This window comes from Astatotilapia calliptera, chromosome 11 (assembly GCF_964374335.1).
Source record: "Astatotilapia calliptera chromosome 11, fAstCal68.1, whole genome shotgun sequence".
NCBI lineage: Eukaryota > Metazoa > Chordata > Actinopteri > Cichliformes > Cichlidae > Astatotilapia > Astatotilapia calliptera.
In genome coordinates, this window is record NC_137432.1 from 29,067,683 (window position 1) to 29,094,964 (window position 27,282).

General features: G+C 42.2%; 1 protein-coding gene across 2 annotated transcripts in view; it reads right to left on the reverse strand.

Moving 5' to 3' along the window:
* LOC113031368 (mannosyl-oligosaccharide 1,2-alpha-mannosidase IC) overlaps positions 1 to 23,802 on the reverse strand; it is a 202,119-nt gene extending 178,317 nt beyond the window's left edge. Inside the window, exon 1 of one of the 2 annotated variants that reach the window (XM_026183375.2) lies at positions 21,625 to 23,802. In XM_026183375.2, coding sequence (XP_026039160.2) covers positions 21,625 to 22,170 — 546 coding nt within the window. In that variant the 5' untranslated portion in view covers positions 22,171 to 23,802. The remainder of the gene's footprint in view (positions 1 to 21,624) is intronic. The other variant, XM_026183376.2, reaches the window with a different exon arrangement.
* Positions 23,803 to 27,282: the final 3,480 nt, after the last annotated feature.

The following is a 27,282-nucleotide window of genomic DNA, read 5'->3' on the forward strand; positions in this document are numbered from 1 at the left end:
TACACTGCATGTGTAAATGTTTTTTTAATACAGGAAGAAAAGAAAAAAAAAAAGTTGAGAAAGACTAGAAATCCCCGATCTAATCGAAACCCAAAATGAGAAAAAGTCTGTTTGTGGAGCTGAAACGGTCACAAATAGGTGCACAAATTAATTAGTGAAGTAATCACTGAAAAGTAAGGGCTGCAACAAACAATTATTGTCTTCTCAATAAACCAGCATGGTATTTTCTAAAGTAGTGATTTGGACTATAAAGTATCCATCAGATTTTCCTAGAGCCAAAAGGTTTCAATAACTAAAGTGCTTGTGTTGCTGCAATTAGCTCTGTGCACTCAGGCAGGAGCAGCTCTGAAGCTTCAAGCTACACTGGCTTTACCCACATCTGTCACTCCATGAAATGCATTCAGTGTCACAAGGAGTCATGAAATCACTCTTGAAGTCTGGACAGCCACAGTTAAACAAGCCATCTGCTTGGGTGTAGCTGTGTCCCTTTATGAGCGCAATACATTTTGCCCAGAATTTAGCAACCAAATAACCTCAAATACATTCAGGGACCCATAAAAAGCTCAGTCTTTTATCTATAAATATATAAAATCTATTATATTTGAACCTGTGGGATAATGCAGAAGCTATTGGATATGAATTCAAGTGTTCACAGAGAGATGGGGTAAGAAAGGCATCCTGTATCAGCAACATGGGCAAACCCCCAGCAACCAATCACTGCCACAGTCCTCTGTTAACGCCCCAGAGTAAATAACCTGAGTATCAGCCGCTGACCTGACAGAAAAACGCTTTATTGATCCCCATAGCGGTCTTCCAACGTGGCCGTTTCGACACAGCAGCCAGTGGGAAATATGTTAGATGTACTGAAGGGAAAACATACAGGAATAAGTCTTTGTACGTGTGCTTATGCTGAGCCAAAAGGGTTTATTGGGAATACGAGAGATTAGATGATCCCGCCGAGTCATTTATTCTCAGACTTTGGTGAAGCGCATGGGAAAAATCTTTTTTTTTCCTCCACATATTCAGTTTCTCTGGAATTGAAAATGAGGAAAGAGCACGGAGGACTTACTGAGCCGTCTCAGGGAAACACATTCTTCTACCAAATAATAAAAAAAACAACAAAAACACACACACAAAACAAAAGCCGACATTTACCCGCTTCTTCTTCTATTCCATCTGCTTAGCTGTAATCTACAGGAGACCCCTGAAGTGAGACTTTCTTAGAAAAGAAGCAAAGGGCACTTTTCAATACACCTCAAAGGAAAGTGTCATAAAAAAAACAAAAAAAACAAACACAACCGCGTGCTTCACCTGTTACGCTCTGCTCTCTCTTGCAACTGTACTCGTCATTTAAAAATCACTTGTTTCCAGTTAATATTTCCCACATTCAGGCGGCATTAACCGCTGGCGTCAAAGTGAGAGGTGGATCGTCACGTCACGGCAGTCCATTAGGGACGCGCCATTTCATATCATCAGCATGATGTCATACGGTGGCGTCGTTGCTATAGCAACGGCTATAGCAATAAAGACGAGCGCAGGGATGTTTCAGCCTCCAATCACAATTTAGCTCCTAAAAAAAAGGTGCTACTTAAGCAGCTGCTGCTGGCACCTTGTTTCAATAGATTCCCGCTGCAAATTAAGAAGTGCCTCATCTGTGACAGCAGTTCATTGTAAGAGAAGGTAGGAAATCCCTTTTATGTATTTACTTAAACTTGGAAATGCTGCTGCCAGCAAGATGCAAGCATCAATCAAATCAGATATCTTGAAATATCATCAGTGAACTTGATGCTATATTGCTCAGCCATACTGCTCGTGAATAAACTGTCAGTAAAACCAGGACCTCTTCCCACCTTTTTAATGCCAAGGTGCTCATCGACATGCCTGGGATGGCAGAGCTAACATAAGAGAGCAGAGTGTTAGCAAACAGAGCCGCATTCACTCATAAATCTCAATTGTTTTCCTTGTGTTGTCTAATAAAAACAGGCAGTCCTTCTTGCAGGCCGGAGAGGGGTGAATACAAAGTGCTGAAAAAGCACTTTCTCAAAGTCTCCTGGACCTTTGAAGTGCCAATAACAGGCAGTAGAAATTCCTCTCTCCAATCCCTCTGCTTTTTTTTGTTTATGTGGAAGAGTGCGCAGCGACCTCTGACCGTAAATGTGCAGATGTTGACAGTGGGATAGAAGACAGACGACAGGCTGACACCGATAAGGTTGATCTCTGTAGGGAGGGGGAGAAAAATAAATACCACATCTGCTGAGTCCACTTCCTGTTTTCCTGCTTTTGACCTGGCAAAAAAATATATATATACCTCAGCCAAAGTTTTCAGCCACTAAGCGAGTTTCACTGAAAAACTTCATCTGTTTCTCAGGGGCAGTTTCAGGGCATCAGGACTCACTAAATGTCTCTATAGCTCAGGGAAATAAGTCAAAAACACCTATTAAAATGAGCTCTGAGAATAGAAACACAAGAGTAGGCATTTTTATATTACTGTGCAAGGGAGGGTATTATTGAGCTTCATCACTGCGAGGATGACTGCACAGATGAGGATAGGCTGGGTGCTAGAGCCCACATACAGAACAAATATATTTTATATTATATATTTCCAATCCAAATGAGATATGATTGCATACAAAAACTGGTGCTCTGGCGGTTAAAAGCATTTAGAAGGTTACAGTTTATGAAAATGCATGTCAGGAGGTCGCAGGCAGCCCTGGGCACCAGTATATTAATGTCTATGTTCAAATGTTAAGTGGATGAAAAATGTGCTGACTCAGAACTGCTGGGAGAGGAAGTCAAACGAGCGAGAGATCTGTGGCAAGAAGGCACTTGTCATCAATCTCTACAGCAAATGAAAGGGAGAAGTTTTGTTCTGTTTTTAAAAAGACGTGTTAAAGACGCATCACAATAAACCTCAACTAAACTGCAAGTCTTCAAAAAAAAAAAAGTTAAAAATCACATTCACTGGCATCGCTTCATCCTCGTCTCCCACCTCAAGTTCGTCTGATTAATCTCTGTGTTGTTCATACAGCAATAACCTCTGTCATCATTCCAGAGCCACCAATTTGCACCTGCCCACCAGCTGTAACTATTAAATTTCCCATGTCAACTCATCATCTGATCCAGTCCTCCAAGCACAGCCAGCTGCTCCTCATTCCAAATATATAGCCCACATATAAAGGACATGTATCAGTTACACTACATTAGATCATCAAGGTTACCTGAGTGTTCGGCCCGATCTTCTCTTCTGATGCTGAGTTGATGTATTTAAAGACTAAACAGATTTCTTTCTTTTGCCAACTATGAGGCCGTTTTTTGACATAAACCAAGATGGTTTTGTAAACCTTCCATCTTCCAGTTCGCTGTTTCAATACTACTACTACTGATAATAATAATATAAATAGCTCAGTTATAAAATAGATATTTCTCCACATTCAGCATTAAAATGGCAACAGCTATCTTAAGTGCCTTTAAGAAGAATCCTGCAGGACTACTCGACCCCTTTTTCATTTCAGTTTAATTACATGTTACATCACATAAAAGCAGTGACACGACTTAGTAAAGAAGGCATGTCTATATTAGCTTCATAGTTTAAACATGCAGGATTTCTGTTTAAGAAAATAAAGGCTTTAAAAGGTCCATGGCAAGAACAGCTCTTCAGTGTGGGCTTCTGCTTGGCTTTTCTCCAGTATTGTTCAGTCTATATTTTAGTGTCCAATAGCGTGGGAGGCAAAGCGGTTATTAATCAGCAGCCAGCTTCCCCTATCTGGGTCGTTATGCAGCATCCTACGTGCTGGAACAGGATAAGAGTTGGAGGTTAAGTTTATGAGCCCGGGGTTGAGGATGTTACTGTACAGATCCTGCTCGCTCTTCTTCTGGGCCGAGAGCTGAGACGCAAAAACGCTTCAAGGAGCAACAAGCAAAGCCATGATGCTGCATTCATATACATGCTGTTGGTTTTCTTTTATTGATTTTGTTCTCGCTGTGCGTGTTTATTTTTTGTTCTGGTGTGTACTGTAAATGTTAATGTCCCTTGAGGCAGCTCCTTCGGGAGTCCTACAACTTCTTGGGGTCAGAAGGCTCTGCGTTTGTTTTTAATGACTTTCGTACCCAAAGTTCATTTTATTTTGCCCCGTTTTTAATGTTCTGCTGTCTCGGCTCCAAGTGCAACATCAATAACATCATCAGCTACACACTGGATGGGCTTAAGTGCCTTTGAAGTCAGGCTCCAGAATTGCTCATAACTTCATTTAGGAGTTTGGCTTCCACAGCTAATTTAATTTGATGACCAAGTGTAATAACCTTGTGTGAATATCAACTAATGCTCACAGGACTTGCAAGCCTCTTTGTTTCCCTGTTTCCCTGCATTAGATAGGTAGGCAGGAGTGACAAGCTCCACCCAAATTAGATTCATATCACCTTATTTGGTGACTAAATCACAGCAAGTAATTAAATTGCCTCATCATGTCTGCGCTTGCTGCAGCGCACAGCTGAGGAGCAAGCCTATCCCTTTGTAGCAACATGCAGAGCTGCCCTACCACTATCCCACTGGGTTATACATTTCTGACGGACACTGTATAACCACAGTATGAATCACTGTCACAATCACCACGGCTTCTAACCTGCAGTGTCTGTAAAGTATTCTAACAAGAGTTCAGTTTGCCAGAAGAACCATCTGTTTCACTGGGCAGGATGATGGCAGTCGGGCAGACGTGGAAGAAACTCACTCGACAGGCACAGAAACACAACGGTGCAATTATTCTACCTCAGCGAGACAGACTACGCAACAAGCAACGGAGTGAAATTTAGAAAGACAGATGAAGAGAGTGCGGAGGGGACAGACAAAGAAAAAGTGATGTGAAATTCAGTTCAAATAGTGTGCAAGCAGAAGTGCAACACAACCAAAAGGCTGAAGGAGGAAACGGAAAAGGAGCCTTACAACCAGAAAGCAGAGACTCCCCTTAGTTCACACTTGCCATAAATTATTAATGCGAGCACAGAAGAAATGAGTTCAGCAAACAGGGAGGGGAAGATGAAGCGCCAAGTGGCAAGTCCCCCAAGATAACCTCCAAAAATGGACTAGTCCCAAGAGGCCAGAAGTGACAGACTGCACAAACGCATTAACACTAGATATAAGACAAAAGGCGTAGCTTATGAAAAACAATGACTTCTTATGGGAACATTTTTAGCCACTTACATGAACATGTAATAAAAATACTAATGAATTCACGCTAACCAGTCGCACTAATTAAATTGAGCTATTCACACATATACACACTCCAATGGATACATCAGGGAGAAACTTAAGGTTCAGCATCCTGCCCGAGGATACTTTGGCCTGCAGACTGGAGCGGCCACCAATCGAACCAGCGATCTTTTGATTAATAGAGGACTTGCTCTAACTTCTGAGCTACAGCATCCCTAATGAACATGGTCTGGGATAAACATGGTCTGAGCTGGTACTAAGGGGTCCAAAGTGTGCCAAGAAAATATCTACACCATAAACATCCTGAACCACCAATAACGGCAGGATGGATCCATGTTTACACGTCTCAACAGACCAGGCAACATTTTTCAATCTTCTGTTGTCCAATATAGTTGAGCCTGTGCAAACTGTAGCTTTCGCTGTTCTTAGCGGACAGGAGTGGCACCGCGTTTGGTCTTCTGCTTCAAAGTTTAACCTGTTGTGTGTTCAGAGATGCTCTTATGCATACGCTGGATGTAACAAGTGGTTATTTGAGTTACTGTTGCCTTCCTATTAGCTCAAAGCCCATTCTCCTCTGACCTTTAACCCCAACATTTTCACCCAGGGAACTTCCCGTCACTTAATATTTTCCCTTCAGGGTCTCGAAAAGCGCTATATAAATGCAATCCATTATTTATTGGACCACTTTCTTGAAACTCTAGATTTGGTTATGTGGGAAAATCCCGATAGCTCAGCAGTTTCTGAAATACTCATCTCATCTGACACCAACAAGCACGCCACATTAAGTCTCTTAAATAACCTTTCTTCCCATTCCAACGCTCAGTTTGAACTTCAGTAGGTCATCTTGACCATGTCTACGTGTCTAATTGCATAAAGTAGCAGGCATGTGATTAGATATCTGCATTACCCGACAGTCGAACACATGTACCTAATAAAGTGGTTGTGATTGTAAATTGAACTCAATGTTCAAGCTTTTATTTTTCAAATGATTCATTTAAAAAACATCAAAAGTCAGATTAATCAACGTGTGATTTTACTCCTGCTTTGAAGCAGCTGTTCAGCTTTGGGTTTTTACTGGGTTTACATTCATTTTAGTCCTCACCCCCAGATGCAAGGATGGAAAACAACACCAATCCTCTAATGTGCATAGATGGATTATGGGTGCCAGACTGGTATGCCATAGGGGTAAAAAAAAAAAAGAATAATGCTAAACCTAGAAAGAAACACTTTAGCATTAATATTAATGGTGCTTTTTGTCACTGTGACAACTCCACCACTGTCAGCCTGGCCTGCCTGTGGCAGCCTGTGCCAAACATGAGCCCTCTGTTTGTTTAGGTTTGGGCTTTTCTGCTCTGTTAGCTCCTTTAGCTCTGTTAGCACTGCACGTTCACCCGTGTGTCAACTCCCCTGCAAAAATAAGTCTGTTCGCCCTCGGCCAACAGACCCCTACATGTGGAACCGCACTGCTGTTACAGACTGGTTCACAGTAAGAACACAAGTATCCAAATCTTAGCCAGCTGCTGAAAGAAACACAAAACACAGATGACTCAGGGTTTTGGTTTTTTTTAACAAGTTGTTCCTCTCATGCTGCATAAATTCATAATAATCGTGTAAATCTAACATGTCAAGCCCGATGCTTTTCATCTCAGTGGTACTCATTAGATGGTGGATGCTGAGCATTGAGGTCAACGTGTCACATTAAACCCTATTTTTTTGAACACACCAGCAGCCACAGCACTGCGACAGAATACAAATTTAAAAAAATGGCGATTTCTTCTTTTTTAACTGGCTGGATTGTTAATAAAACTAATTAAGTGATACCTATTTGCCTCCTCGCTATTTTCAATTACACATGTGCATGATACGACATTACATTATAGGCCACAATCAGATATGAAGCTTTCATTTCCAGCAGTGATTAAAACACTTTTGTCAGGTGTCAAACTATAAAGTAGATAACAAAAAAAAATAAAATAATTGGACCCTCGTGCCACTCAGAGCCGTGCATCCCCCAACATGCGTATCCTTTTTTAATTAAGTCGCTATGGAAATTGAATTTTTTTTGCGGGATATGCCAGTTCTTCCTTCCGCCGCACCTCTTGAGCACACTGCCTTGAATAACCATCTGTAATCTAGATTTCATGCATGCTCTGCTCCCACACCAAATACCTCTCTAAATATCCGATTCCATCACAGCAAGACGGACCAACTGCAGCAACCTGAGGATCAAGCAGGAAAAGTACTGCTCGCTAGTGATATTATGTCTGCGTACATTACAACACCTTTCATCTGAATGTATGAAATACATAGAAAAAAAGCATTTTCAGGTGTTTGTGTGGCTAACAGGTTAAAGTGATATGATTGGGAGTAACATGCTTTATTCCCAACAAGCAACAATATCGACAAAACTAAAGCAGCAGCCAAAGAAGCTGCCTCAAGGCAGACTGATAGCCCGTTTCCACCAACAACATTAAAGGAAGTAGCCATAATGAGCAGATTAAACTAGATCTACACGCATTTCTCTTCCTCTTCCCTTCTTCCTTTGAAGCCCTAGTTGAAAAAAGAAAAAAAACTGGGGGGGGGGGTGAGAGGTGAGGGGGGCTATGATCCTGAATAATCTGACTAAACAGGAGATTAGTTTCATATTATATGCATGGTGAAATGTCTTGCTGAGGAAAAAGCCTTCAGGACCTTTTGCATCTTTGGAGGTCGACGGGCTGTTTTCTGACTGTATGTGCTTACCCCAAATGTCACGTAAAATCCAACTGCTCTCTGCCTTGTGTGCCCCAAACTATTCTACAGACTTAAACCTGTTTTAAAAATAGTTAATTTATAGAATTAATTAATATCATTAATTTATGTTTATATCTAAAAATATAGAAAATAAGCAGAAGAAAGAACAGATGCTGAATGGCACCATCAGATTTAATTCACTCCAGTCAGCATATAGTCACCTCTTGTAAAGACTCAGTGGGCCTCAGAGGTCCTCGAGCAAACTGTGCTTAAAGCACCACACACACACACACACACACACACACACACACACACACACACACACACACACACACACACACACACACACACACACACACACACACACACACACACACACACACACACACACACACACACACACACACACACACACACACACACACACACACACACACACACACACAGGCTGTTGTTTTGTCCGAGCCTCCTGCTGCTGATTCTGCTTGCCTCGACTCTTCAGCTAATGGTCACTGCAGAATTAATTGCAAGCATCCATCTCATTTTACTTGGAAAACACAACACCGTAAGCCTCCCACGGACTCTCATACATGCGTTTTGTGCTCTGTACCCCCTCGAGACGAGTCTGTTTTTCATTCCCGAAACTTTTTCCATTAGACTCAGTCCTCTGCTGAGAGCCTGGAGTTTTGGAAGAAAGCAAGCACACAGATGCTTCACGTTTCATCTACAGGGTGAATGCAGTGCACTGACAAGTGTTAGAATAACTTCCAGATATAGTAAAATAACTCAAAACATCTGTGATTCCTTAAAGCTGATCTCAGAATGACAGAAAACGAAACCTACATAAAATTAAAACTGAAAAACAAAATACATGAGGAAATGCCAAAAAGTTACAAAACAAGTCCTCCATTCGCTCGATTGGCTCCATTTCACAGCTTCACACCTTGAGCTGCTGTATTTGTCATACCTGCGTACTCAAGTTTTCTTTTTTTTTAAGTTATGAGCAATACTGCATGCGTGTTCATGTTTAGTCATATAAAGTTGTGGCTTATCTGGCAAAAATCTGTCTTGTTTAGTCTTCCTGATCATCACAGAGCTCATGTTTCTTACCCTATTAAAAGATGAGGTGATCAAATTGCCATGTGCACTGATCAGCCAAAAGAACGGCATTAAATTCCCTCAATACAATGTTCATCTGGGAAACACCCACCTAAACATCACTGCAAAGAAAGCAACCCCTCCCCCAAAGACAACAGCTTACCCCAGTAAGACAATGCACATAACGACACCACAAAAACAGCTTGGGAATGCCTCAAAGAGTACAAGAGCCATAGGCGTTAACTGGGCTTTGACTTTTGTTTGGTCTCCAAACTCCCCTCGCCAGATCCCAATCTGACGGAGCATTTGTAGGATGCAAATAAGAAGCCTGACTCACTGAGGCAACATCCCACAATGCACAGGACCCGAGAGAGCCGTTTTGGCAACTAGGGGGTGTATACACAATATTAAGCAGGAGGTATTAATGTTGTCACATAGCTGATATGAGCCACAGGCTGTTCCACAAATATAATTCTCTTAACTCTAAACTGAAAAGCAGATTGGCTGACCTTTGGTTTACAGCTTCAGGTTTGTTGCACTGCTGGCTATCTTAAACTGTAATGTCAGACTGTACTGACCCTGTTGCAGTGAGCATGTTTGTCACTGCAACAGGGTTTAAAAAAAACAAAACAGAAAATATTACAGGAACGCAAGAACACCAAAGGTTTGCTTATTTGAACAAGGGGGAAATCTGTGGCTACTTTTCAAGTAGCAAATAATTAACACTAGAGGGAAAAGCTGCATTTATATTCCAACATGTTTTGTGCTACTTTTAAACAGTATTGAGCTCAAGCCTCAAGTGCATTCAGTATTTGAATATTAGATATTTTACATGCACGCGAGCAGCACCGCACTCCCTAACCCTTTCCCATTTTTACATTACATCAATAAAAACAAGCGTCACTCCGACCTGAAAGTTTGCAAATTCTCATACCAATTAATCTCCAATAACAACCGATAGTTAAAGAGACGAGGTCTTCCTGATTTGCTTGGGACCAAACACAAATAAACTGAGCTGTTGCTAAGTCACAAGCCTGCGTTTAGATAGAGAACTCATGAGGTTCGGGCACACGTCCAATCTCAAGGCCTCACTGACTGGGAATACACACTCGTGCTGTTAAAACTCAGTAAATTATTCATTCACGTCTACCATCAGTTTCTCTTTATGTCAGTCTAAAAGGCAGATTTCATTAAAATTTCCCAGCTTAGACATATTGCACTTTGCCACAATTAAGGTTCTTTTATGAAATGTGTGTAATTAATATTATGATGTTGAAAATTGCTGCCGTGTCATTACTGTGTAATCATTTTCAAAATGCACGGTGAATTCGAGTAAATTAAAAGTAGCATGATCTCAGCTAGCTACACTGTTTTTTTCCTCCCTTGTAGGTAAAAGACATCTTCAGCTCGGTCACCCAGAGATGTCATTAGAAGAGTTGTTTTCATTTCTATCTTAATTCCATTGTGTGTCTGGAAGACCACGACAGACGAGATAATGAGAGAGTGGATGAGCAGGCTCAGATCTTCTGGGGGAGGTTTAGCTAGCAGCAGGTTTCCACTCTAACGGTGGGCCAAATTAACTAAGATGGATCACTGTTAGCACATAAAGTCTGAAGTCTAATTAGATCATCTGCATGACTCTGAAGCACTGTAGTACAAACTTAAAGGACTAAGGTGAAAACTGACTTTCCTCACAGCGGGCGCCGATTATGCGACTATGCACTAAGTGGCTTGTTGACTGGCTGGCAGATTCTGTGCAGGGTTGCAATTAATAGGTATGTTTCATTGGTTAGTTTGTTTGTTTTTTAAATATAAAATTAGTTTATCTTTAAAATTTAAAGAAAAAAAGGCCTATCTGGTCGTTTGAGGGCTCACAGTTGGAAGCCTTTGGAAGTGTGCCAGTTAGCCATGAAAGCTGAACAGATGCCATACAACTTTTATCAGCATTGTACAATGTTTTGACTACAGCAGAACACACAAGTTCTCCACTCAAAGATAGATATTTAAAAAAAAAAAAGGAGACATATCTGTGTCCTAGATGCTGATTAAACGGTTACTTTGCATGGCTCCGAAGATAAAACTGCAGTCCTGGCTTAAATTAAATGGATGCACGTCCATGTGGGACATTTACTAATGGACATTTTTATTTGACTTCATCTTATATTTGAGCTTTTACTGGTCAGCAGTTGTGAATTTTTGCTGTAGCTACTCTGGTTGTTTTAAATGCTAGAGTAATACTAAGGTTAGTGAGATTTAAGGTTGCACGACTTTGTTTCAGTTCCTGTATTTGAATATAAGGAGGGGCAAAAAATAAGAGAAAACCTCTGACATGTACAGAGAGGACAGACTCTTTTATGCTGTGGTAAAGGTTTTGTGTAGATTGTTTGGGTCTCTTTAGAAATATGGGTTGCTGCATGTCAGTGCAAAGTTGCTCTAAGCGATCAACCCTCTTGTGTGATGAAACATTTCTGTTGTAAAGGGTGTGATCTCTTTCAGGATTACAAGTCACCGAAGAGTTGGATGACTATGAACAACACGTTACTCTTATTCTACGAGCCATTGGCATCAATAGTTCTCAGTCTAACCTAACACATATGATCTAAACCAGCATGTCAGACCGTCCTCTCCGCCATGATCACTGAAATACCAAAGAGACTTGGAGAACTGATGCAAAGACCACCAAAGTTGTTTTCTAGGCATGTTCAAGAAACTTTTTCTCTTTTCCAGGTATGAATGGCCAGTTTAAGGTCATGCCAAAGCATCTCAGTTGGATTAAAGTCCGGACTTTGACTAGGCCACTCCAAAACCTTCAATTTAGTTATTTTTTCCATTCAGAGCAGGGCTTGCTGGCATGTTTCAGCTCTTTGTTCTTCTGAATAACCAAAGTGTACTCGAGTTCAGAAAATGATGGTCTGATGGTTGGACACTGACTTTCAGGATTTTCTAGTAGAGAGCAGAATTCAGTTACTGAAAATCGTCCCAGTCCTGATGCAGCAAAGCAGCTCCAGACCACGACACTACCACCACCATGTTCGACTGCTGGTATGACGTTCTTTATGAAATGCTATGTCAGGTATATTCCAGACAAACATTGATGCAAACCTTCCAAAAGGGTGAACCTTTGTCTCGTCAGTCCACAGAATATTTGCCCAAAACTCTTAGGGATCATCAGGATGTGTCTCTTTCTTATTTATGAATCATGAACTCTGACCTTAACTGGGAAAAGTGAGGCCTACGGTTCTTTAATGTTGTTGTGGGTTAATTTTTTCCTTCTGGATGAGCCACCGATGCGCTCTTGGAGTAATTGCGGTCAGACAACCACTGCTGGGAGGGTTCACCAGTATTCAAAATTTTCTTCATCTGTGGATATTGGCTCTCACCGCGGTTGAGTGGAGTCCTGAAGAAACGGCTGTGATATTCTTTACAGTTTTTAATCTACTTTACTTTGACAGAAAGGCTTGTTTTAAGGGATTTCTTAATTCAGCAGGTCTGGCAGTTTTCAGACCTGGATCTGGCTCCTTAAACTGAACTCAGCTTTCCAAAGAAACATAATTAATCGAGATGAATTCATGAATTTACAAGGAGGAGCAATTACTTCATCACACAGGGTCAAGTAGGTTTGAATAGCTCTTTACTCTTAATAAATAAAACCATTTAAAAGCATTTTGGATTTTCTGAGGCATACGAGAATGACGCAAATATATTTTCACCAATTTGGTTTTCCTCAAGTTGAGCACGATGCCCCGTATCCTCGAGCTGTCACAGTTGATTAAGTGACACGACACATCTGGAGTTCTCAAAAAAAAAAAAAAAAAAAAAGGAAAAAGAAAAAAACGTTACCCACATTCACTTTCGAAACTGGACGAGGAGTTACACCCATTTCCTGTTGTCGAAGCTCTCTGTATCATCACCCACCCTTGTCTGAATGACAAAACAAAAAGTTCAGAGTTTCTTTCTCTGGAGGTAATAAAAAATTCCCAACATAAAACAAAACTCTGACACTGCCTCACAAATGGGCTTTGAATGTAAATTAAAGCAGACAACAGATTAAATTAGAACATCACACGAGAAAAAGAAAGTAGTTTTCAGGATATTAAATGTTTAGAAAGATTATATTGAGAGAGTATATTTACTCAACACTTACATGTTATGGGGGGTTCTAGCTGTACTTTTTAAGTAAACGATTTCTGTCAATAGCAATTTTGAAAAGCTCATAAATGTTCCCTCTGTGGCAGCTGCTCTCCAGAACAGGAGTACTTTGAATGATATTTCGCTGAGCACTGACAGTTCAATTTCAACTGCCTTGGTCAAGATAAATATCTAAGAGACTCGGAGGGTTTACTTATTCTAAAAATGCATCACACGGGCGCATCTCTCCACATCAAGCCGCGTCTGTTCATTGCAAGAAATATGATGAAAAACCTTTGTCCTACACTTCTCATCCGATTAATGATTAACAGACTGGTAGTGCTCGCATGCACAAACAGTCATTAGCAGACTATCACATCAGTTTGTTTTTAAACTGCCTTTCCACAGACTTGTGAATGAATGAAAATTGCAATTATCTTGCAAGCCTATCATCCAACCAACCTTGATAGAAAAGAAAGAAATCTATATGGGTCCCTAATGAGCACTGAGCACCATTGCTGTCATTTGATTAGGGGCTTAATTGTGATAATAATGAACAAATACACCCGGCTCTGGCTAAAACGGTCTTGTAAGCATTCAGCTAATTAATGGCAATTTGCCCACTGATGCCAATGAAGAAGAAAATCGCTAGGGAGACACATTTTCCCCATTCAACCCACAGAAAACTAGACAGCACTGTGCTGACCGTGAAGACGCTCTAGCAAACTTTCCACAGTAACTTATTGTTCCCGCCGTGGCAGAAAACATGAGCCTGGCCAACAAAAGTTGATGCTGTCTTCTGTGGATCCGGCTAAATTGTAGGTCAAATGCTTGACAGCATTATTCAGCCATCTTGAAAGTAGGCTGAAACCATGTCACAACACAACAACAACAATGCAGACAGGCCAATCTGCAGCGACAGTAGCACGCCGACTCTCTGGTGATGCAGAGAAGGGGATGGTTGGCAGAGCTCTGGCAGTAAACATGCCCGAGGACACACATAGCCGAGATGCAAGGAGGAAGAACACAGTCAGTGACAGCGCTTTCTAAAACGAAAAAAATCACAAGTACACAGACGACAAAGACAGACGAGATAAGGACGACATATGAGGGTAAGCCAGGTCCTTAATGTCTGTACCCTGTGAACATAGCCATCCATGTTGTTTCTGACCAATTAGGCAGGCATAAAGGCAAGAGGCTGGAACTCAGCTGGGGGCTCAAAGAGTCTGCTGGTTACATCTAGGCCACTCTTCTCCACTCCTTCCTTCCCTGCCTGAGCAGCAAGGCCAAAGAGGGAACGTGGGGGTTAGAAGCGGTGGGGGCAATTTCATCCGGCACCTAGCAAAGGACATCACGCAGAGTCTGCAGCAAACAAGGCCAAGGCCTGGACCCTTCATCTTTGCAATTTTCTTCATCTGTAGCAAGCACACACACACACACACACACACACACACACACGCAGAGCCAGGCATCATACAATGGCCAAAACTCAAGGAGGCTGAAAGCATGTGTGCAACAAGAAGATTTTTGCCACGAGGGAGTGCTTTTGAAAGAAGACGGCAGTCCACATACATTCACAGAAATAGCAACAAACAGTCACAAAGGCTGCTTCTGTCATCCTTTGTTGTTATTATGGAGCTAATAATGTCTGCCAGAGCAGTCAAAGAGGGCAGATAATGGTTGGGAAAACATGATTATACGCTCTTATTTATTTAAGCCTAAAAGTGGTGTGAGACTATGATGTATGATCATGATATACGACATGATGTATAACCTCTGTAGCTAGAAACTGGGAAGTTTTGGCCTTATCAAAAACCTACTGCCCCAGGAGGGAACACTATGGAGCATCCAGTCAGGAAAAAAAAAAAAAAAGTGTTTCTCTGCTGTAATCACAGGCCTTCAGAAGCCAGGATTAAGATATATACACACTATGACCTCATTATGTCAGCAACGCTGTGAACTCAGGATAAACGAGCTTCTATGGAACCTATTGCAACATCACAGCAATGGAACGGGTGATGGTTTAAAAAAGGTTTTTGGACCGTGTAACAAAATCTTAGTAAAGTGGAAATTTACTTATAAGAAAGACACACGACTGCTGACAAGAGCACAGCTCCGCTGTTTGAGTACAGAGTCTAAGTGCGGCATAAAGTGGTCCCGACCTTAGGTCTTGACAGTCTAGTTTTTCTGGTAACTGATGTAATACCTGTAGGCTATAGTAAACATTGCCAGCAGGACTTCGAACAGCAAACAGACAGGCAGATAAAATCTAAAAGCTTGTGCAAATATGGACAGGGACAAATGACAAGAAGGTTGGGGGGATAACAGCTGGATTTTCGCTCTGTAACAAGTGAAAACATCTGCAAACTGTTGACCAGGCCACATTATCAGGAAAGTCTAATAGCTGTGTGCGATTTCAACTGAAAAACATTTTAAAAATGGACAGAATTCAAGCTGTCACACAACCACGCACACAAAATGCTGTAAAAATACCAAACCTAAACTGCACTATTATAAAATTCTGGTTGAACATGTGGACTTTTTAGCCCCTCCCTTGTCAAATGATCCTCCACTTCCTGTTGTAATCTAAACCAACACACACTCAAAGACACGCAGCGCATGGAAAAGCAGACACGAAAATAAACAAATATACTTGTACAAAGCAGCCCATCTGCACATCTTAGCCATCTACAAAGCGTTTCGTTTGAATGCCCTGCACAAGAGATATGTACGTACACACAAGCGCACGCGCACACAAAGATACACACCTCTTGAAAAGCATGCCTAAACAGAGAAACTTTCCCTGAAGCTAGTGCCCTCACCACAAAGGAAATCCAGGAAGAAAACTGCCATGAATGCAAAAGGATGGAAGCTAACATCTCCCTCTTTTCACTTGCATCCTTCCTTTTCCTCTCTCCATTTCACCTGATCACTTACTTCCTGCAGTGATTGCCTGGGGAAAGACCTGGTGCCGTGTAGTTTAATCAGCTTTTATCACCTACAGAAAAAAGCAACTCTGGTGGCTCTGATGGGGGAAATTTTTCCCTGACGTTTCTCTATCTTACCGTTATTCCCAATGACTGTATATATATATATGCATGTGTTTTCTACAATCATTGGTTTTTCTGCAGAGCACACGTTTCCTAGACAAAGATAGGTTGACCTTTAAGGTCATCAGCTGTGGCAGCTGACATTTTCTCCCTTAGACATCAAGCATCATATTTAAAAAAGGTATGCTTGATTACTAGTACTCATCATTTTATTTGTGTACAATGCACGGGGATGACAAATTGTACATTAATGCAAAACAAAGGCAAAGAAAAGTATTCATGTTTGTAAATTATTAAAATACCAAAAACCCGCTTTGAACGTTTAGTGGAAAGTGGCCGTGCATTCACAACTACAACCGGCATCGTGCAAATATCTGCGTTTGCTTGGTCATTAAGTAATAGGTGCTGTTCTGTGATACTTTGAGTTTTCATCTAAATCAGACTCAGTATGCAGTTTAAATAATCAGCAGCTTAGATATTTAATGTTCCTCTATAAACACTCTGCAAATGTCATCTCACTACTATAACTGAGTGTATTGTTTTTCGCTGAAGCTTTCGCAATGCAAGGTTACGTCACATGATCTCAATTTAGTTTAACACCGCCAACACATTGGTGACTTTGCAACAATCTTCTATGAAACAACAGCAGGAGACTTTCAGTATATCCAGCAGTGACCTGAAAAGTGACGAACCTATAAGAATAATGAGTCACAACCATATTCACTGCTTGTAAGTGAGCAAAAAATGCCTTGATAGACAAGTGGGTAGAACACAAGCCCAGATGCAGTTTCAGGTTCCCTAGATTGATTCACAACCAGAAATGTTGTGGCTTTCTCCAATTTGATGTCTAATATTTTTGGTCCAAAATGTTCCAATGGACCTGTCCAAGACTTCCTGACTTCATTGTTTAACCAGTGCTGGTTATTTAAAAGGGAAAAAAAGTGACCAGGTAACCAGCGCCACAAATCCCATCCCAACAGATTCTGCATATTCACATACAGATTCTATTTATGGAGATTAGGTAAATAATGGATTGCTTTGCTTGCCAGGCTTTGGTGTTGTCTCACTGCATTAACCGGTGACATTGCCCAGGTAGTGCTAAGTAGCCCAGAATAAAACCCACTAAAAAATTCTAATTCAGCACAAACTCAAGTTTCAGATCATAGATGAAAGGGTCGATTACTTCTTGTGTGGCGGAGGAGGCCGGAATCGGTGCTCAGCAACACTGACGGGTTTATAATATCTGCCTCAGCCGCCACTGACTTGCACAATATATCAATATCCAGCGGGCCGAGCGGCTCTCTCCCCACATAAACAGACCAAAGACAACGATGGGCTCACATTCCAAACTCCAGGCGCTGACATTTGCACAGCATCCGCAGAGGAGAAGAAAAGCACAAATGTTCCAGCTCTGTGGGAACACCAGCAGAGTGTAAGCCTTTTCTTAAGACTTTGTTCGTCTTCCGTTTCTTTCTTCTCTCTCAGCAGGCGGCCATTTTCCTGGCTCAGACTGGAGGTTGTTTGGCACACCTGATTCAGAGGAGAAGACAGCAGGGGAATGAGGGGCGGAGGGAGGTCACAGCGCTCGAAGCCAGCCAGGAGGCGCCAGCTTAACGGCAGCGTTTTATTCAGACAGTCACCCAGCTCACTGGTCATTACGGCTATAAGGGGATTTCAGGTCCAGCTACAAGCTCACCTATTTGTGAGGCTTTGTGTTGGTTTTGTGTGAGTGTGCTCATGTTTGTGTCATACAGCGGTTCAGATTTTGGTTTCCCCCCACAATTATACTCTTAAAGAAGAGTGAAACTTACACTTTACTTTAAAGTACCACTGTGTTGTCTGAAGGACAAATAAAGCCGTTACTGTATCTAAAAATATGGCACACAGTGGCACTTTTTTTTTTTTAACCAAAACGTATTCCAGGGGATTTCAGTTTTGCAGCTGATGCCGTTTCAGTTCACTTTTACATGACATCAATCGGTTTCTCTTTTTTGAAACGTAAAAAAAAAAAAACAAACAAAAAAAACTACTAGTATCTTGGGAATTTTTAATGTCTTCTGGTAAATTCTGCTGGAAATAAAGCAATTTTCCCTGCAGCTGTTTACTCATCTGGAAGCTGAAGTAGGCAGATGAGGTCTGTGATGCTGCTGTTTGTTTGTTCACCTCGCTGACAGACTAACTGAAGGTGGTTTAACTAAAACTAAACCGTCTTATCGCTGCTCTGTACTTTTTGCTGTCGTTTTACTCACTTTGTACTTTAAAAACTGTCTCACTTTATTTATTTATTTTTGGTTCAAATACACAAAAAGGGGGCTTTCCACTTCTCTAGCATACTGCTCATTATTGTGAATTGCACGCAGGCAAGCACACACAGCCAGCTGACCAATAAATAGACTTGTCTCAAAACAGAACAGATGTACCTCATTTGATTGTTGTGATGCAGGTGGGCTCGGGCCTGGATGAATAAGCACAGTGACAACAAAACTGAAACTGTCAAACTTCTGATTTGTCCCCAAGCACTTGACAAACTAGTGCACACACACACACACACACACACACACAGCAGCCCTGAAGAGTTTTATTGCTCCACTAGAGGAGGCTCTGCCACAAGAGGCTGCAGTGGCTCTGTCCTCTCACTGCAGTACTCAAAGCTGTCAACTCCATCTCCTCCATTCACATACATCTTATGTTAGAGGCCACATCACATTCTGCTTTACACAAGCAAAGAGCTTCATTTTCCTGTACCAGCATATCTCTGCTAAACATTCAGGTGACAGAGAAGAGATCACATCACAGGCTTCAAAGAAACCACCTCTTAATGCAAACTTTGCTTCTTCTTCTTTTCTTTTTTTTTTTTTTTTTAAATGTATGTGATGTCATGGAGACAACCACACGATGCAGAGGCTTCAGTCTGGATGTGCCTCAGAGCTCCCATCACTCCCTGACATCTCCTTTGCTCTGCAGTTGTGTTTGTTTGGCTGTGCTCTGGATCTGGATTACTGCACTCCAAGTTCTAACCTTACTGAATGTAAAGGACATCAGCAACAAAATGTGCATGCAGAAAAGGAAACCCCTCCTGTTACTCCAGGCACGCATTTTTGTGGTGCGATCTCTGCTATCCGACTTCTTATGCCAGAGCCAATGAGGCAGGAGTATAGGCATGCAGGCGACTCAGTGAGCCATAACGTCACAGAATTACAAATAAGGGTTATTTTCATACAGCCTCCTATCTTTATCCTGCTCAAGACTTTTGGTGGAGAGCGAACTTGTCCCAGAGTTTGTTTCCGAAACACTTATAGCACTTTGGCAGTTCATCCTGAGGGCCTGATCCAGGGTTGGGCTGCCTTTAAACATTTGTAATGTGTGATCAGGCAGCCATTGTCCCTCGATTCACCCTCTCTTTGCCAGTGGACGCATACACACAGTGGAAGAAGGTGGGGAGTCTGCTTTCTAGTTGTTGGCATTTAAGAAAAACGATGCCCATTCACAGTTTGGGCATTGAGGCACTCAGTGGGCTGGACCAGAGCCTTTTTGTTAGCTTTGGGAGGGGGATACCCTCTCTCTGCATTCCATTACAGTGAAAAAAGGGAGTGCTTTTGCAGGGATGTAGACCACATTGTGAGTTTAGATGACTGGCAGCAAACAAAAAGCAAACATGTATTCTGAATGACAGATCCAGCTTCACAGAAACACACATTAGAAATACAAAAAAAAAGAGAGAGAGAAAGCATCAAAACATGTCAGTTTTATTGTTACAGTTGCTTTTTGATTTTGCATCTGTGAACCTGGACAAAACACAGGTTCACAATGTGTCAGCCTGTGTTGGCAGGGTGTATGTGAGCCTCCAGGAAACAAAAACCCCAAAAACTAAACAAGAGCACACAAAACAAAAAAAAGAAGCCGTTTGCAGCACTGCCAGCAGGCTTGAGGTGATGGGAACTGCAGCAACAACAACAGCAAATAGCAAAAACATAAATTTGGCCAAGCACGCAGACCTGAAAGCATACAATGCAAGTGAGCACGGCTGACGTCTGCTCTTCAGCACTTTGATAAACGTCTCGGTTTATCGGAAACAAGATGAATATTCCACAACAATAAGTGGGTGTGGAGGGCGTGGTGGAAAATAACTTTTCCTCCAACGATTCCGACCCCGTGGCATGAATTTTGCAGAGCTCAGCTGAACGCACCAGGCAAGCAAAGTCACACTGACATTCACTTGAGAGAGCATCAAAAAGGAGGAGCTATGAGTCAGTGAGAGCTCAGTGCATGAGGGCAAATCACCCTCCGTTCTCTGACGCCTCAGTCATTATGGAGCACATCACCTCTGGGTATGAAAGGCATGTGAGCAGCGTGCGAGGGTGACACCAAGCTGGAAGCGAGAGTGACAACAGGACTTATGAGTGTCACATACCGAGGCTGAAACCTATCTGTAACACTCTGGCCAGCGATTACTCCCAACACATCCCACCTTCCCACTCCTACTACTCTTTCCCCTCATCACCAGCCTCTCTTGCCTTGAGTGGGTACAGATGTGTGAATCCTCAGACGCTCCCACTCTGGAGCCCTTATTGGACCCATAGGGCTCAACAAAGGCTGGCACACAGCTTGGAGAGCTCCTGGCCAAAGAGAAGCTGCACGCACTCCTATCATTTGCTTGATTGTGTGAGGCAGATACAGAGGTGCCACAGCTAATTTAAGGACTGTCACATGGGCAAATGAAATAATTGTTTAATAAGAAATATATATATATTTCAAAAAGATGCTATGTTCCCTGCTATTCTAGTTTTGTGCACAAACGGGAGACCATTAAGTCCATCATTAGTCCAGAAACCGCTTTCTGTCTTTATTAATAGAACTCCAGCAGGAATTAAACTACGATAGTCAAAGGCGTTGGGTAAATTTAGACAAATAACATGACTGAAAAGGGCTTTATTTTGGCTGTTGGACAGCAGCTCAGTAAACAACAGCCACACTGCTTCTGCCTGTATTGTGCGCCAAATTCGGGCAAGTCAGATTAAACATTGTAAATATAATTACTTCTTTCAAGAGTGAACGCCTGTTTTTTCCACGTAAAAGCAGACTGCCATTTATCTGCTGTGTTAGTCTGTTGTGTTTTGATAGCATGAAAAAGCTCCCGTTCAAAAGCAACATTAAAAACAGATAAAGCCACATAAACACAAAAGTATTGCTTGCAGCCTGTTCGGTCTATCTGATAGATTAGGCGTTATCTTGGATTATATCTGGCCTCCATTTCCCCCCTAAATGTATTGCTTTGTTTTTTCCCGTTAGGTTTACTTCTCATATCTCAACACAGCCTATGTTGTACTTGTGCCTATCACGTGCCAGTCATCCACCTCTTGCAGGAACATTGAACTTGATGTTCCGGCAGCAAAGTCACAGTGGCTTCCTTACCTCTTTGACTTTCTCCCGGCGCTCGTTGGTCTGCGGGTCGGCCGGTCTGCCGCTGTCTCTTCCCAGCGGGGGTTTGAACAAACACCTTCTGAACTTCTTGTAACTAAAAGTATCCGAGTTGGCACCGTGGTTAGAGGATGTCACTTTCTCTGACGCGGACTCTGTCTTAGACCTGGAGAGGTTCAGATCCTCCTGCGCTTTGCCCCCGGCGAGCCGGACCTCGGTCGCCTCGTAGGAGACTGGGGGTTTGCGGCTCTGACTTTTCAGCTTGATGCCAGCCTCTCCTTTAGCCGAGGTCATGCCCTGGTCTTTGGGTCTTTTTAAGTGCTCCCTGACATCGTTCTCTGAGCCGGAGCCAACGGTGACTGGCTGGATCTCTGTCTTGGACAGAAAAATGCGTTTTAGTCGGACAGAGTCGGGCAAAAAGAAGAGGGCCCCAAAACACAGTGTTACCAAACCCGAGAGAAAGAGCAGAAACATGAATTTCTGGGACAGGCGCAGACCCATGCCCGATGCCGAGACACCGGGCAACTTTCGGAAAACCATTGAAAGTTTTCTTGAGACGTTGCCTTACAGCCGAGACAGTGTTTTGACAGTTTCCACTCCACTGAGCAGCTTCCCTGCTGCCCCGAGGCTTGCGTAAAAACTCAAAATGCGGGACTCCAAACACACCCCCCGTGACACTTGCAGAGTGGCATAAAGAGCTTGCCAGAGCAGTCTTTATCTCGCTATCGATTTGATCTGCATAAAGCGAAGGTTAGGCCTGCCCACATTCACAATTCAGCCTACCAATCATTTGGCAACACGAATCTGAAGATGTTCATCTATATAACGCAACCCGCCGGCATCAACACACTGCAGGATGCAGGGTCTAAAAAAATTCAAAGCATAAACAGCACAGGGCTTCCGGGATGATGAACAAATGGCACAGGCGTTCACTGAAACACTAAGCTATATTCATGGAAACAGCGCACGCCATGGGAACATATAAATGCACTTTTAAAGGAGATGATTGTGTGTCAGACCCCTGAACAAAGTTGCGACTCGATGCATTTTTCCACGCCGTGCAGATCATCAATAACACGCTGCCCTACGGTGCACAGCCTCGAGCGAACGGCACAGCATCGTTCCCTCGTCCCCGCTCACACCGACCCACGTTGCCGCATCACAAGCTCCTTAAAACACGTTTCAGAATCACGAGCCGATGTCGTTAGCGCCTGTGCTGGTGCAGCTGGTGCACGGGAACGCGTGTGTATTCCTGCCGCTCGTCTGTCAGATGCGCTCCTCCGTGCTCCCGTTTTCCCCTCTTCTTCTTTCCCCCTCTCACTGGCGTCAACACGCCGGGCGAAACAAATCGCCGGATGACATGAAAGAAGGCGGGTTTTGTCCCGTGCGAAGTTATCCTAGCCCCCCCACGATCCAAAATCCGGAGAATAAACAAATCCACCGTCCAGTCCTCCGGTTCCCAACAAAGACAGACACCCCCGCCGCGTCGTCTCTCCAATACCCGGCCAACGTCCGCCCGCCGAGCCTGAGCCTAGCTCTCGCTCTCCCTCGCTTGTGGTGCGCACTTGTGTCGCCGTGCCGTGGACGTCCACGCTTGCGTAAAAAAAGCGAGAGGAGAGAGCTGGAAATGTAACATATAGTGCAGGCAGGAGGAGGAAGAGGAGGAGGGGGAAACGGTCCGCTGCTCGACAATCCAGTGGGCTGGTCGGATTTCTTGATGGAAATTCACAACAGCTTATCAAAACACAGTTAAGCCGTTTGGACAAAGGGAGAGGGGTCTGTGTGGCCCTGTACGTTAGGAAAGCATCCACACACACATACACACACACGCCCACGAGGAAATCCTTGAAAAGCTGAAGAGGATGGATATATCTGCAGCAGATATCAACAGCAATTAAGAAGGACACACACACACCCACAAAACAAGAGAGAGTCAGTGATTACTCAGTGGGCTCTGTGCATGTTGGAAGATAAGATTTTTTTTTTTTTTGTTCAAATTTGTTTTCATTGTCCATGAATGAAACCTGAAACCCTCCACCTGATGAGTTATTTTTACTCAACACGTTCCTCAGAATTGATCCTTTATCCACAGGAGGATTTGTTATTGAGTATTAATTAGGGTCCCAAGTTCATTTGTTTTGAAAGCACTTACCCCGGATTTGAAAAGATTTGTTTCAATTAATCACATATTTTTTTCTATCCAGAGTTTAAAAAAATAACAATAAAATCATGTTAGCTGGTTGCAAAAGATGATTTTAATGAATTTCTGGCATCCAGCTCTTTGATAGCAGGACATGACGCATCTTCTTGGAGGTTTTGAACCCTTCATTTGAGCCCAGTCCAAATGGATCCATTATCTACTGGATGGATAACAGTCAACTATCCATTCGGATTTATTATTTTCTTCAGGATAAGTTATCTGTTCCCTATAAATAACTTTTTTTTACATCTATAACTAGCTCATATTTTTTGTGAAATCTTGCAAAACACACGAGGTCTATAGATTGCAATACATTTTATCTATTCCTCACGCTGGTTTTGTTTAGTTTTTTTCATTCCCTCTAATGTATCTGTGCTGCTGCAAAACCTGACCCTGATTCAGCTTTCTCTAAAGCACTTCTGTACTCTTGTCAGCTCATCCTGTTACTTAGAGAATACAATTTATTACAAATAGCCTAATAATTTTGGTTAAATATGGAATTTTGTGTATTTGCACATAATAATTAATATCAATGATTTCCAGCTAAGTGAACCAATCTTTTTCATAGCTTTTTTTCTGGAGCTTTCAGTGTGTACATCAACAGATCCATGCAGGAGAAGGCATCAGCCCAGTGTGTTTAAAAGCTCAAATAAAAGGCAGTGAGGAGGGTTTAACTTTGATAGATTCTTAGTTGAAGCGAGTTCAAATTTAACGCTTTGACTCGGGTGTGCTTTTGAACAAAGTTTGAAAAGCGTGCTTAAATTATGTTCACATAAGCAAATTAAAAGCTGAACTGTAAGCACAGAGTTTTCTCAGCTTTAAATAAGATAGATGGGCGAATGAGTCGACCATTACTGAAGAGCCTGCGCAGCACTATTGGGCTAATGCCCCTGGAAGCAGAAATGAGAAAACAAAGGCCTGATCGGTTTCAATATTGGTTTGAAAATCAATTAAGGATGCCACTCACGACCCACAAAAGGCCTCCAGGGAGGTTGTTTTCATTTTGCTGTCCAAAAGTCGCCTCTGGATATTCTTTAAATCAATGGATTTAATGGTGGCAGTAGGTGTCACTCATATTCTTGGCATTGCGTGTGATATCTGATGACCTCTGGTGAACTTTAACCACAGCTCTTCCTGTGGTTTTCCATCTGCTTCCTCCTCTGTTGTTAGATTAATAAGACTAGATATTTTCAATATTTCCTCCTAAAACGTTTCCCAGTTCATTATTAGAACCTCCCACAGACTCTTTTGTTGTCATTGTCAGATGCATATAGAGCGATGACCTCATTTCAAGGTCATCTGTAGTGCATTTGACCCCATGTTTTCTCTTTTAAGCCATCTTTCACCAGAGCCTAATTGAGTCCGAATGCTGATCCTCTGTAATCTAAAGAACAGAAAAAAGAGAACTGTTGAATTATCCTTTTTAGTTTTTGATCCAGGACCATTTCCTCAGAGAGTAGGTAAATCTATGAAGCGTTTTGTGGCCTTCATCACTGACAAAAGGACAGTTTGTCGTCAAAGGCGGGGGCTTTATGATGGCTCAGCGTTTGTGCATAATGAGGCTTGAATCTTTTTATCACTCTTTGTTAGGCAATGGAATATCTGGAAATCTAACAACAGCTGTGCTGTAAAGTTACGATGCCCAGTTTGTATTATCTATCATTTACTAGTTAAATTATATGTTTTAAGATTAAACGGTTAAAAGGTTGAGATGCCGTAGGTAAAATCCCAAGGGAAGTGACTGTCTAGTAAAGAATGATCTTTGCTTTTTAGCATGAGCAAACTATCACCACGTTCAGGTTGATTCCCAAAAAATAAACCGCCACCTTTTTAAAACAACTTAATAGACACATCAAGTCAGGGTTTCTCAGGAGGCCACGTTATACATGAGTCCAGTCATTGAGCTTGCATGAAGCCGCTCTGGCCAGTGACAGCCTAGTTTATCACTAGGATAGATGGGTGAGGCAATACAGTCCCGCTACTACCAACAGGCGAGGGTGAAACCTGAGCACAGGCATTTTTCAACAACAATAAATGGTTTATACAAGCAAATGGTTCCCACAAAGGCCATTTCTTGTATAGTTTGCATTCCCTCTCACCCCTGAAACCAACTGCTGTTGTCTGGATGGTGTTTTTTTTATTTTATTTCCAGGTTGAAATGTGTTGTTTTTTTTCCTTTGGTGGCTTTTCACTGTTCCTCATGCAGCCCTTGGTGCCACACAAACACTCCAACAGCATCCACATCAGCTCAGAGCTGAACACACTGATCCTTTATGTACAAACATAATTTAAAAGCCCGGTGAGGGAAATCTGGGGGTTGCACATGATGTTGTTTGGATGTGGTTAATAGGAATGCCTCCCTTTGCTCGGCTTTGTTATCAGGCTAAATCACGGTTTATCAGTTGGGAAGCCTTTCCCCAAACAGAATGCATTAGGGAGAAGACGCTGTGATTTTGTGCCCTCTTATCAGCTCTAAATCGGCTTGGATAACGATGACAGAGATAGAAAGATGTACAGTAAGGAAGTATCTCACGCTCAAAGAAAAGGCTAGTTTAGTCACAGAGAATTGGGATTTTGGAAATAATCACACTGGTTTTGTCACAACGTATGCAGAAAATATGCAGAACCAGCTGGCTGTCTTTAAAGTGTTCCTGCATTCAACCATTCAGTTCTGTCCTAGCCCACCCCTGATGTTTTATTCATCAAACAAGATGCCAATGAAAAAGTCCATCTCTGTTTTCCGCTCATTCCAATACACGAAACAGCAGGCAGAGATGTGTTAGCGCGTGCCAGTGTGTCTGGATTAATAATGTCACCATGTCTGCCTGCTATTTTTTTCTCTGTGCGCTGCTGGAAAGCATTCACTGACACTGGGAATCGTGGCCTGGCAGGATCCTTGATGTTAAGCCACGAATATCAGAAATCAATTTTGGGGATGGAGTGCCGACCCCTGTGCGTGATGTTAGACTTATACAAGGCCTGACGAAGCAATGCGTAGATATGAACCCTGCTGTAAACTTTTCTAGGCAGAAAAGATGCAACTCTGGCACCTCAGTAGCAAAAACTCTGGATCATCTCATTACAGACAGAGTTTCTGGAACTGCAGCAGTAGAAGAAGTACTCTAATCATCATTCACTTAGGTACTAGCTGGACCAGTGTCAATCACAGTAATATAAGCAAATTATAACATAATGTTATCCATGAATTTTCAATTTTACTGAAAAGTAGTTACAAAAAATCTTTTTAATGAAAATGCCAAATTACATTTGTTTACTACTTAAAATTAGTTTGATGGTTGAATGTTACGCTGGGTTAATTCCAGACTTCTCAGAAAAGTCCAGTGTTTGAGTATAAAAACACGAATTCAGCTTATTGTTAATAAAACAACATCATTTTTGGTTTTAAATAAAAGATTTCTAAAATTTGCATGTTTTCTTGCTTGCATTTAAAT